Source organism: Theropithecus gelada, chromosome 13 (assembly GCF_003255815.1).
Source record: "Theropithecus gelada isolate Dixy chromosome 13, Tgel_1.0, whole genome shotgun sequence".
Lineage (NCBI taxonomy): Eukaryota > Metazoa > Chordata > Mammalia > Primates > Cercopithecidae > Theropithecus > Theropithecus gelada.
Window position 1 is genome coordinate 53,679,586 of NC_037681.1, and position 12,863 is coordinate 53,692,448.

General features: G+C 39.0%; 1 protein-coding gene across 4 annotated transcripts in view; it reads left to right on the top strand.

Annotated features, from left to right (window-relative positions):
• LTBP1 (latent transforming growth factor beta binding protein 1) overlaps window positions 1-12,863 on the top strand; it is a 448,496-nt gene that overhangs the window by 356,704 nt on the left and 78,929 nt on the right. For all 4 annotated transcript variants that reach the window (XM_025354196.1, XM_025354197.1, XM_025354198.1 and 1 more), the window contains one exon: window positions 5,178-5,303. In XM_025354196.1, the coding sequence (XP_025209981.1) occupies window positions 5,178-5,303 (126 nt within the window). The remainder of the gene's footprint in view (window positions 1-5,177; window positions 5,304-12,863) is intronic.

Consider the following 12,863-nt stretch of genomic DNA (forward strand, 5'->3'; position numbering starts at 1 on the left):
TTCTGCCGTGTTTCCAGATGATAGTCTGTGGTTTTGCCACATGGTTTGTATGTCAATAATCTATGTCAATTTTTGATATTAAAATACCTATCTTGGGTCCACATCAAGTGCAGGAAGGTGTTGCTTTGTCAACATAGTGTCACCTGAAACTCACACGAGTCAGAGCTGTGTCGTCGCTCTGCGTGCTTCCATGCTGAGGTCACCTGTACTTTACTGTTCCTTCCATGCTGTAACCTTGGCACTGGTTCTAAATTATCTTTGTAGCGTCTTTTATGGGCATATTTTATTTTGTCTCATAGGTGATATTTATCTGTCCTTTTCTGACTCTGTTTTTATCCAGTGCCCACCACTGCTTTTTTTTTTTTGAGACAGAGTCTCCCGCTTGTCACCTAGGTTGGAGTGCAGTGGCATTATCTCGGCTCACTGCAACCCCCTCCTCCCAGGTTCAAGCGATTCTCCTGCCTCAGCTTCCTGAGTAGCTGGGATTACAGGTGCCTGCCACCAGTCCCAGCAAATTTTTGTCTTTTCATGGAGACGGGGTTTCACCATCTTGGCCAGGCTGGTCTTGAACTCCTGACCTCATGAGCCACCCACTTCAGCCTCCCAAAGTGCTGGGATTACAGGCATGAGCCACTGCGCCTGGCTCACCATTGCTTTTTCTTTTCCTAAAAAGCCTCACTAATAATTTGGTCAAAATCATGAAGAAGGGGATCTTATATTTTTTCAATGTCCTGTCACGTTTAATCTTCCAAACTGTACAGTAATAAAAACACGGCAACACGACACAGGTACTAATAATAACAATCACAGCAGCTTTAACTGAGCTGCTTCAGTGTGCTGAGTACTGTAGATATCTTGGTATCTCTTTGAATTCTTATAGCAACTTCAGAGGTAGCTTTTCTTGAATTCATTTTGTGCATGAGTAACTGAGGCTCCGAGAAGTTAATGAGTATGCTGCTCTCTAATGAGTGGTAAAGTTGAGATTTGAACCCAGGATTTTTCCCACTACTCTTCCCTACATTACCATATCAATTATTGTTACATTTATAGCCAAAACAAAGAATAAAGTGAAATTAGGTGATTTCTCTCACAAGGTAGCCCATTGAGTCATTTCGACACCATGGCTAAAAAAAATTAAATTCTCTAGATTCTGTATACCAACATTTTTAGCTATACCTGACTTGCCCCACAAGCTTTCCTATATTTACTAGTATTAGTAAACCCGTGTTTATATTTTCCACTGAAAATTCACACTTATTTTACCTTTATATCTTTTTATTTCCGATACCTGATAAATATTATTTTTTCTTGTTTATCTACCATTATGGAACTGTGTAGTGTATCCCAAAGCACAAATAAATAAAAAAATCATTGGAGTTACTTTTTACCCACTATTACTGAATATGTATGATTTTTTAAAAATTCTGAATTGCCATAAATTATATCTCATCTCTCATGTCCCAAATAATGGTATTCTTGTAGGAGAAGATGGTGTCTATTCTCTAAGGTAGTGGCACTGGAATTATATATCTATATTACCAGTCACACCCAACTGTGTTTCAGAGAAATGAAAACATGGACCTTTGCCACAAGGTTTTTAAAAATTAATTCCTTTAGTGATCCCAATATTTAAATATATACCTTCCTGCACTTGATGTGTACCCAAGACAGATATTTTTAAAATCCCAAGATTTAAATATACCATGTACCTCATTTGAGATCATGCATTTATTTGCCATCCTAATGCAATAAGGTGAAATTCAGTTTTTTCCAATGCAGAAATTAAATGTGCTTGGATTTAAAGCAAAAGAGAAGGAACATTTGAATTATAAATATATGTGAGAATATTTCCACTTTGGGACTATTAACTTTTAACAAAATGAATCTTGATTTATATAAAAATACCAAGAGATGGAAAAAAAAAAAAAAAAAAGGAAAGCAAACCCTGAATCTTGTTTTTATTATAGGCTTTTTGGCTTAAAAGTATATTTTCTTTTCTAATTCTTCTCGTCACAATTTGTTTTAGCCAAATACAGGCAAAACCAAATCTTAATAAAAATGGACCAAGATTTCATATTGCATAAATTTAACTTCTAGAGTTCAATCACACGGAACTAATTTAGTTATCTGATTCATTAATTGCACTACTCCATTCTCTCAATATATTAAATTTGTGTCTGTGGTTTGATATCACCTCTCAAATATGTAACTACTCCAAACATACAGGGTTTTATTGACTATCAATCATTATTAAATTGACTTCATTCTCTGTCACATTTATTCCTATTTTCCAGAATAAGTTAATATGTCTGAAAAATGTAAATCCAAATAAATGAGAAGAAGCATTTCTGAAGTAGGTCTTAGTACTGTTTAAAGAATAGTGTCTGTGAATCTGTTTTATCACCCACCGCCTCCTATTAGAAGCTGTATGTGATGGCATATATACTCACCTTGTTTTGAATTACCTCTTTTCGCTATGTCACTAGAGGCAGTTTTGTGATCTTTCACTCTGCCTGAAATTAGTAGCCTACTTTTCTCTAATCCCTTGATCATGTCAGCATTCTGTAGAGAGGTGTAGATTTCAGAGTTTGTTTAAATTCTGAAAATGTAATTGATGGCAATGCTAATAACCATGGACATGTTTGAATAACAGTGTGTGATAGGCATAAACTTTAAACCTTACCTAATGTTCTGAAAATACTTCTATATTCAGTAAGGCATTTTCGGTTGGAAGCATGTTTAAGATTTTCTTTGCCACACAAAACTAACGATGATATACAAACAGTATGGAAATTCCATGTTAATAGTCTCTTTAGAAATGTGGCAGGATACATTTGAGATTCAGAATGCAGTTCAGTTTCATGTTTTGATTTACGCATGCCAAATTATGAATTTCTGTGGAATCGCGGACCCATGAAAGAAACCCAACTTAAATATAATCTGGCTTTCAGCTTGAAGTTACTAGCAGCATAGTTTAGAAATGCCTCAATAAGTACAATCCAAATTGAATGCATATGTTTCCCTAGTTCCAAATATTCATGTTGTTCTTTCTTAGCAGTTTCCTGGAAAAAAAAAAAAAAAAGAGTCTAGGAATTCATCTTCAGTTCCTGTCATCAAACTTTTTAGACAAAAACTTTGTGCACGTTATTCCCTATGCAAAGTTGCAAAGCAGGTATTTTTTTAAAGGACCACACTGAGACATAGTATAAAATAAGAAGGGGGATCAATAAGATGGATATAGGTCCTGGGCTTGATCCCCAGGCCAGTGGAACTTCATGCCACCTTCTTCCTTAGATAGAGGTAATTCTTGGGTAGCAGCTTGGAGATAAAGAGTGGATCTGAGGACCAAAAGGAGGTCAAAATTCAAAAAGGATGGTCAATCTAAGCTATTACCAATAGCTAGAGAACAAACATAGACAATATCAGAGATTTTATTTAAAAAAGTAAAGAATTTCACAGAGTAAAATCATTTTGAGAAATATATAAGTAGAAAATGGTTCATTGACCTTGCTTGAAATACCTAAAAACTAGTGACAGTAACAAGAATAGGAGAATTGTTAAGAAAGTATGAGTAATTCCTGCTTGGTTTCTTATTTTTATTCAGCAATGAGCAGGCCAAATAATCTGAATTATGAGGCAGATGGAAGGGTCAAGAGTTCAGGATTAATAAAGGAAGATGGTTAAATCAATAATTGCCAGAATTTCTGTTGCACAGGAAGATCAACAAGTCAAAAAGAAGAGCTTCAGGAGATTCTGGCTGTAGGGAAAGGGATGACTTTATTGAAGACCACTGGGTCAGTGGCCAAGCATGTTCTAGCAGCCAATAGGAAGAACATACAATCTGTACCTTTTCCCTGTTCTTATTAAGCTTTGCAGTATTCATGTGGGTTCCTGTACTGAAGACCTCTTTTGTAAGAGATAAAGGGAAGGCCTACGAGACTTCGGGAAAATAGGAAAACAACCTTAGTGGAGCTCTGCCACCTGAATGCTGCTGCTAAGGACATGTGATCTTTTTTATGACCCCAATTAACTAAAAGAACCTTCACTAGTCACCATTCAGTTAGCACAGAAGGAAAATAACTGAGAAATTTTGTGGTGGACAAACATTCATAAGACCCTGCAGTGTACCCAGTAGGAGTCAGGAACTCAGAGCTTTTCAACTGAAATGTGGCAGGATACATTTGAGATTCAGAAAGCAGTTCAGTTTCGTGTTTTGATTTACACATGCCAAATTACAAATTTCTGTGAAATCACTGATTAAGGAGCCATCAGTGTAATGAGGGACACAGATGAGTAAACCGACAGTTAGACAGTTGCATGTATCAGAACCATTGTGAACAGGTGAACCTTTCTCTAGGTGCTTTATGTTTCATCTTGGGCACCGTTAGCCAGTATAATCAGAACTGGTTTAAAAGAGCGTTTTACTTACAGTAAACAGTCCGTGTGTTATCAGTGTTTGGAAGTAGCTACTCGAGAGGCTGAGGAGAGAGGATTACTTGTGCCCTGGTGTTTGAGACTGCAGTGAGCCGTGATCATGCACTGCACTGCAGCCTGGGCAATAGAGTGAGACCCTGTCTCTAAAATAAATAAATAGGCCTTCTTTTACTTGTATTTTATTTCTGTTACCCATTTCCAATGTGTTATAGATTGTAGTCTATTTCATTTATATACTCAGCAGATATTTGTGAAGTGCCATTAATGAGCCAAATACTATAAATAAGACATGTCTAGCCTTGCCCTTAAGAAGCCCACATCCTAGGGATGGATAGGCAGAAATGTAACAAGGTACTACAGACTCTAACAGCTGTGTGCATGGCAATGGGAGAGGACAAAGAAGAACACAGCATTCTCACCAATAAAGAACATCTCTCAGAGTTGTGGAGTGTTCCTCAAGCCCCTATATGTCTAAAATAAGGGTAGCTTTGGGTTGAACCTATGAAATTGCTTTTCTTGCAGGTCAAAAATGGTTGTACATCGTCTATTTCCTGACTCAACCTAAATAGTTTCTCTCTCATAACTCAGCTTGTCCTGTGGTTGACTTATGGACAAATGGTATAGTTGTGCCACTAAATACATGTCCAGCCATGTCATAGTAGATTTCTTTACCATCTGTTTGATAGTATATGAGAACAAAACCAAATTTTTTCAAGTTTTTAAGACTCTCTTTTAAATTACAGATATTAATGAATGTGAACATCCAGGGCTCTGTGGTCCTCAAGGGGAATGCCTAAACACAGAGGGTTCTTTCCACTGTGTCTGCCAACAGGGGTTCTCAATCTCTGCAGATGGCCGTACGTGTGAAGGTAAGATAAAGCATACGAAATCGTATTGTTATGTGATAAGAGAGGAGATTGCTTTCACTTATACGAAGACTTGAAGACACTAAGAGGTACTGCATAATTCAGAGCCTCAAAGCGTGTATGCATCAAAGTAAACCATACCTGAAAGCGCAGGGGTTGCTGGGATTTACGACCAGGATAACCTAAGGTTATGATAAAAACACCTACAGATGGATCCACGACTGGTACTGAATTAATGAGTTGAAATGTGTAGGGACTGATAGGAGACATATGAGAGACCCAAAGGAAAACCACGAAAACTTCCCTTTCCCCTGGGACTCTGCCTCTTTTCATTGTGCTTCATGTAGATTGTCTTGATTATTCTGTTTATAAAAAATGCCTTGTGGCTGGGTACAGTGGCTCACTCAGCACTTTTGGAGGCGAGGCAAGCAGATCACTTGAGGCCAGGAGTTCAAGACCAGCCTGGCCAACATGGTGAAACCTCGTCTCTACTAAATATACAAAAATTAGCCGCGCATGGTGGTGGGTACCTGTGATCCCAGCTATTTGGGAGGCTGAAGCAGGAGAATCGCTATAACCCAGGAGGCAGAGGCCGCAGTGAGCTGAGATTGCACCATTGCACTCCAGCCTGGGTGACAAGAGGAAGACTCCGTCTAAAAAAAAAAAAAAAAAAAAAAAAAAGAATGTCTTGCTTGATTTTTCTGTATCACTGTGAACAGATCTTCTAGAATTCTCCCCCTAATATCCTTATTTCCAAGGCAGTATATTTACTTACCTATCAATATTTATTATCTCCTAAAAGCTAATTAAGTTGTAAGATGTTAAGATAATGCTGTTGGCTTCCTACTTACAACCTCTTTATGTTTGCAAGAATACAGCACTGATTATTTTTGTAAGATTTGTGTTCTTGATGATCTATTATAGCTTGCTAAATGGAGGAATAATTTACCTGAACCATTTTAAAAGTAAACTGAAAAGATTCCCATCATCATAATTTCTAGATCTCTTTTGAGAATCTAGATTATTGAAACTCAGCTATATTTTAAAGAAGTCGATTGCAAAAGTTTTGTTCTGGGTCTAACATAGTACCCAGATTCTTTGCTCTAAAAAATAGTGCAACAGGAAGTATCTGCTCTCCTTGCTAGTACCAGAATGGAACCAAGCCGAGTGCCAGCAACCAGGTTCATCTGAAACTAATTATTATATTGGGAGAAATAAACTGATCTTGTAAAGAGCGGAAGATTGTTGAAATTACTCTCCTGCTGAGCAGACAAAACATGGACACCAGATTTGACTTGCATTAGGAGAGAGAGAGTTCAGGGTGGGATTGAGCAAACGGGTTGAGGGGTTTGGGAGGGATAGGAAGTTGAGAAATGGAGGAAAGCATCATAATAATGTGGGTGGTGAGAGATTTACAAGAAATCCATGCTTCAGTGCTTCAAGTTTTATGTTAATTTTATATTTAGAGCTTTGAGACCAGAGCTTTTAGAAAAGACACTCCATGAATGCATACATTCTGCAGAGATTACACTATTCCTCAACTTGAGGGATAGGGTGCAAGCCCATCCGAGTCACTGATGAAACAGATTTGCAGAATTCCTAAACTCCAGAAAGATGCAGGTTTGCTTCTTTGCTTAGCTCTAAATCATGGATGGTAAAGGCTTGCTTCACTAAAAAATGCTCTCTGGTATAACTACTGATGGTTGTGCCATGCAAAATTGTATTCAGAAAAAAAGCATAAGTGACCTCAAGCGCTCACTAGTCAAAGCTGTTGTTCCAAAAGAATATACTAAACATAAATATATTCACATTTATTTTGTCTTTTGCACTTGCTATTTAATTCTGTACTTTTTTAACACAGATTTCTGCAACCTGAGAGTTACATAATCACTGTAATTTAGTTGCAGCTCTAATTTTGTTGGTCATTGACTTGGCAAAGACTTGAATTTAAAAATGTGGTTTTAGAAAACTTGTAATGCTTTATAAATTACTGCACTCATTGAGTATACTCTTTGTGACACTTGGTCCATACTGCCTTGACTCCAGAAACTGTACAATTTTATAAGTAATGAAATACAAGTTAGGATATTATGTTGGTATTATACATGGTAGTGTAACTAGAAATCTCCATAATTATTATGCATGTTATTCTCTTTCTGGAATAAGTTCTGCATGGATTTTATTTTTTATGGGCTTAATCCAATATTCTAAATTGGTCCAAATTTTCCTTTGTTAGACTGAGTCTGAAACTTATGGCAGTAGTGCTATGTCCTGATTCTACCTCTGGCTGTACTGCAGGACAAAGCCAGCTCGTGTGATCAGGATTCAGCAGTGAGGCTGATGTGTGATTGAAATTTAGTAGTGGAGCAGTTGTGCATAGTACTTGAATTAACACTGAGAAGCGGCTGGCATTCTTATCTCATGCCCATTTACTGATTTGCTTCTGAGCTTCTCTTCGAGGAGCTGAAGCTGTGTTGACACCAGGGCTGACCTGCCCTGCTATACGCAGGGCTAAATAAGCCCCACATAGCTGAAGGAAGGAGGGCCCTTCCCTGATTTCCCATGACTTGGAGAAGTGTCAGCATCTGGTCGTAGTTAGTGAACCACAATGAAGAGGCAAACTCTGTCAACATGAATTGTCTTAAGTGTAGCATGGCAGCTTCTATAGAAATAAAAATGGCACCACTGGCTCCTTCCTTTCCCTTACATGTATAGGTTGAGTATTCCTAATCTGAAAATCCAAAATCTAAAGCACTCCAAATTCTACAACTTCATGAGTGCAGATATGATGCTCAAAGGAAATGCTCATTGAGCATTTCAGGTTTTAGATTTTTGGATTAGGGATGCTCAACAGGTAAGAATAATGTACACATTCCAAAATTACCACCCCCCCCAAAAAAAAATCCCAAATCTGAAATACTTCTAGCCCTAAGCATTTTGGATAAGGGATACTCAATCTGTATATGGTACTCTGGGATACATACCTGGGAGAGGAAGGAGAAACACCGTGGTTCTCCCATATCAGATAAAGAACGGTGTAATTCACAGTTCAAGTAAAGTGGGAAGTAGGTGGTGGGTGAGCAGCTATTTATCATTTATTCACTCACGTAACCAGTATTTACTGAGTTCCTATCTGGTTCCAGGCCCTGTTCCGAGGGTAAAACATACAATTCTTGCCTACCTGAAGCCTACATTCCACTAGGGGAGTTGGGGATAAAGAAGCCAATGGTATGTGTAGGATACATTACGTATTTATAACATAGCATAGTTACCCTTTCTGGATATAAATAAGTGCAGAGTGTAACGTGTCATATATAATATAATACACAGGATATTTTTTTCAAATCCCAGACTTAGATGTCAGGAAATTGCAGGGGAACAGCACTCTTTTGATTGACTTCTGCCACACTTCCCTTTCCTCTCTCAGTTATAGTTTATCTCCGTCTGCCACCTTCCTTTCATGCTATAGCCAGAGCTTTTATCTTGTGTATTAAAATAAAGGAAACTTTTTCTTTCACTCAGCTAATTGTTTTATGGTCCATTTGACCGTATCCATTTGTTTAGCAAAAAATCATAATTCTTTTGCCTTTTTTACTTTTGCCCTTTTTTATTGTGGAATTTTAATTCACATGAAAAATACTCATCATCAAGCCTGGGCAACATAGCAAGGCCCTATCTCTACAAAAAAAATTTTTTTTTATTAGCTGGACATGGTGGCTCATGTCTATAGTCCCAGCTACTCAGGAGACTGAGGCGGGAGGATTGCTTGAGCCCAGGAGGTCAAGGCTGCAGTGAGCTATGGTTGCACCACTGTACTCCAGCCTGGGTGACAGAGCCAGACCGTGTCTCTGGAAAAAAAAAAAAAAAAAAATCTGGCCAGGCATGGTGGTTCACACCTGTAATCCCAGCACTTTGGAAGGCTGAGGCAGGTGGATCACCTGAGGTCAGTAGTTCGAGACCAGCCTGGCCAATATGGTAAACCCCCGTCTCTACTAAAAATACAAAAATTAGCTGGGTATGGTAGCGGGCACCTGTAATCCCAGCTACTCAGGAGGCTGAGGCAGGAGAATCACTTGAACCCAGGAGGCAGAGGTTGCAGTGAGCCGAGATTGTGCCATTGCACTCTAGCCTGGGCAACAAGAGTGAAACTACATCTCAAAAGAAAAAAAAAATCCTTATCATTGCATTCATAAGCTGACTTGAGATTCGGTTTCTTCATCATTAATAGAATGTGTGCAGGAGAAGATTAGGGAAACTTGTGGTAGTCAGATTCCTAGGGGTCACCATGTCTGTCCCATGGCCCATGGGGGAAAACCTCCTGGTCTCTGACTTTTCATCACCTCTTTTCCGTGCCTCCTTCCTTGCTGCACTCGGCCAGGAACAACTGTGCTCTCTCAGGCATGTGCCCAGGCTGAACAAGGGCTTGTGTGACTGCAGTGGAATCCGGCACACCCCACATCTCTAGGCTCCCTGTGCACTCCATCCTGTTCACATGATCCAGCGGCCATGTTCATCTAGCAGGGACCCCAAGGAGCCCAGCCACACAGCCAGCAGCTTATAGGACCTGGGCACCTTTCCCTCCAGTGTTGGCCAGGCTTGGTTAGTCATGGCTAATTAGGCCTCCAAACAATGGCCAAAATCACTCCCTGAAGTATTGTCTTTTAGAAAGCATCCTCATTCATTCCTTCATTTGATGGCTATTTATTGTCTACCTGTGTGCCATCCACTGTTCTAGGTACTGTGGCCTTGTCGATGAAGAACAACAAAAGATCCCTGCTTACTTGGAGGCAATAAACTAATAGATAACTAAGATGTTAGAAAGTGTGATAAAGGCCGGGCACGGTGGCTCACACCTGTCATCCCAGCACTTTGGGAGGCTGAGGCGGGTGGATCACTTGAGGTTAGGAGTTCCAGACCAGCTTGGCAAACATGGTGAAACCCTGTCTCTACTAAAAATACAAAAATTAGCTGGTTGCGGTGGTGCACGCCTGTAATTCCAGCTACTCAGGAGGCTGACGCACGTGAATTGTTTGAACATGGGAAGTGGAGGTTTCCGTAAGCCAAGATCACACCACTGCACTCCAGCCTGGTGACAGAGCAAGACTGTCTCAAAAATAAAAAATAAAAAAAAAAGTGAGATAAACTCTATGAGAAAAAAAGAAAAGGTAGAGCACAGTATGGGGCAGTATGGGGGACCTGAAGGGTAGAGCAAGAAGTGGGAAGCTGCTTTGATGCTAACTGGGATGGTCAGAATCGGCTATTCTGCTTCTGTAAGTGAACTAAAATTTTCTGTCTGAGTGAAGAAATGAAGCCATATGAAGTGCCTGTCACGTTCAAACTGGTCTTCTACTGGCTAAGTGATAAAAGCCCATCAATAAATAGGTAAGGGAGCATGAGATGGCAGCTGACGACTTTCTTCCAACTGTCAACGTGAATTCTATTGTCCAGACAAGAATAAAAAATCAGATACAGTACAACACCAAGAGTTGTAAACACTTCATGTAAACTATGGACTTCGGATGATAATGATGTAAGAGTTCATCAGTCGTAACAACCATCCAGTCTGGTGCAGAAGATTGGCAGTGGTAGACGCTGGGGGCTGGCGTGAGGGAGACAGGATATAAATGAAAACTCTCTGTGTAATCTTTTTGGGAACCTAAAACTGCTCTTAAAAAAAAAGTCTTTTTGAAAACTCAGACATATTTTTGGCATTACCTTTTTTTTATTGGAAAGGAAAAATGAAAACCTTTCATTTTATTAATAATTCTATATTCCACTCCTGTATTGTATTTTCCTCTCTTGGATGATGATGGTGTATTATTTCTCACTTTTCAAAATAATAACCTGGACTGAGTATGGGATCAGCAGCTTCTGCTCCTAGTTTTCAAAAACAATTCTACTATTTGCTTGAAAAATCGAGCACCGCAAGATTGGAAGGGGGCTCCTTGTCACATCTAACCTGAACTCTGACTCCCACAGTATACCCAAAGCGTCCCCAAAGCATTCAGGAATCAAGTCCTATTGCTAAACATCTACAGAGACTCTAATCCCGTAACCTTCTTGGATATTTACTGTAAATCACCCCTTGCTTACACATTCATCTGAAATGGAAACTGGTAAAAATTGCCTGTTTGTTGACATGTCCTGAGAGTAGTGATATCACAACCGAGAGAAGATGGATTCAAACTCTCAGGCTAATTTTGTATTCATTGGGAACCAGAAAACATAATAAAGACAACATTGCCAAATCAAAAAAGTAACAAATTGGGAGCAGACGTGGGGTTTGTTTTCACACTTTTAGGTCCATTTTCTATGAACGAGGGAGAGTGAAAGCATCAAGTCATACACAGTGCCCCAAGGCAGTTGGTGGTTTTGTGGCATGGATATAGAACTTTCTGTCTATCACCGAAGAGAAAATGTTTTTGAAAATGATTTAGCCAAGTGGGACGCTGAAGAACTCTGACGCAGTAATATATTACATGTGGTGTGCCTAGCCCATGATTTTCAGGTTTTTAGGAGTCTTCGGGTCTGAAACTGAAAACTCTACTAAGAGATGATGATTTTAGTATTTCTTAGTAGAGAGAATTTTAACAACAGAATCCACTCTCTTCCATGTGTGAAAAGAAAAAGGATCATACAACATTCTAGGTAAAGAAAGAAAGTGGCTTCCAGCTATAAAAGCTACTGTTCACACTCACTCTTCCTGTGAATGTACTTCTGCAGAAGTGAGTGAAAATGGATGTTTAAATCATTAGGGAGAGAGCTGAGGAAATTTTTCTGGAATGAGTTGCTTTTGGACTTGAAATGCAGATTTTCCATGCATTGCTTGATTGTCTTCCATATATCAACATTTGTATAAAGGAATTCATAATAGTAGCAAAAAATTTGAGAGCTCTTCGTAAGCCTTTTTTTTTTTTTTTTTTTTTTTTTTTTTTTTTAATCACTGCTGACCTTTTCAAACCCCAGAGCTATGGAAATCATCTGTCCATAGAAGGAGAAGTAAACACTTTCCTTGCAGCCAAAAAAATAGGCCCAAGACTGCCAGAAAGTGAAGTCCATGACTAGGCTAGCTGACCCTGCATACCTTATGCTGACATCCACTCGTGCTCTGGGCTCTGGGCATCCTACATCTATTTTGGTGACTCCTTTGATGTCAACAACCCGAGTTCTTTTTAGATCATGGAAGGTTATTGTAAGCAGTGTTTCTGTCCTTGAGACCTGAATTGTAATGCTTCATACGCATGTTCTGGAAACAGTTACTTTTTAGACATCTGATAGAATATTAAGCGACTATCTTGGTCTCCCACTGTGAGTGGACTGGAGGTACATTATATATCTGATTGCATGATTTTGTTAAAACAGTGTCTAGTTAATGTATAATAGCACTCACTGAGTTCTTATTACAAGCCAGGCACTATGCTAAGTGCATTGCACCTGCTTTCTCATTTAATCTTCACAATAAACCTGTTAAGTAGGTTAAGTATTAATTGGTTTGATTTTGGCTGCAACAAACAGCTTAGAATGGGGAAATTTATTATACGAATCAGAAGTATAGTACAAGAT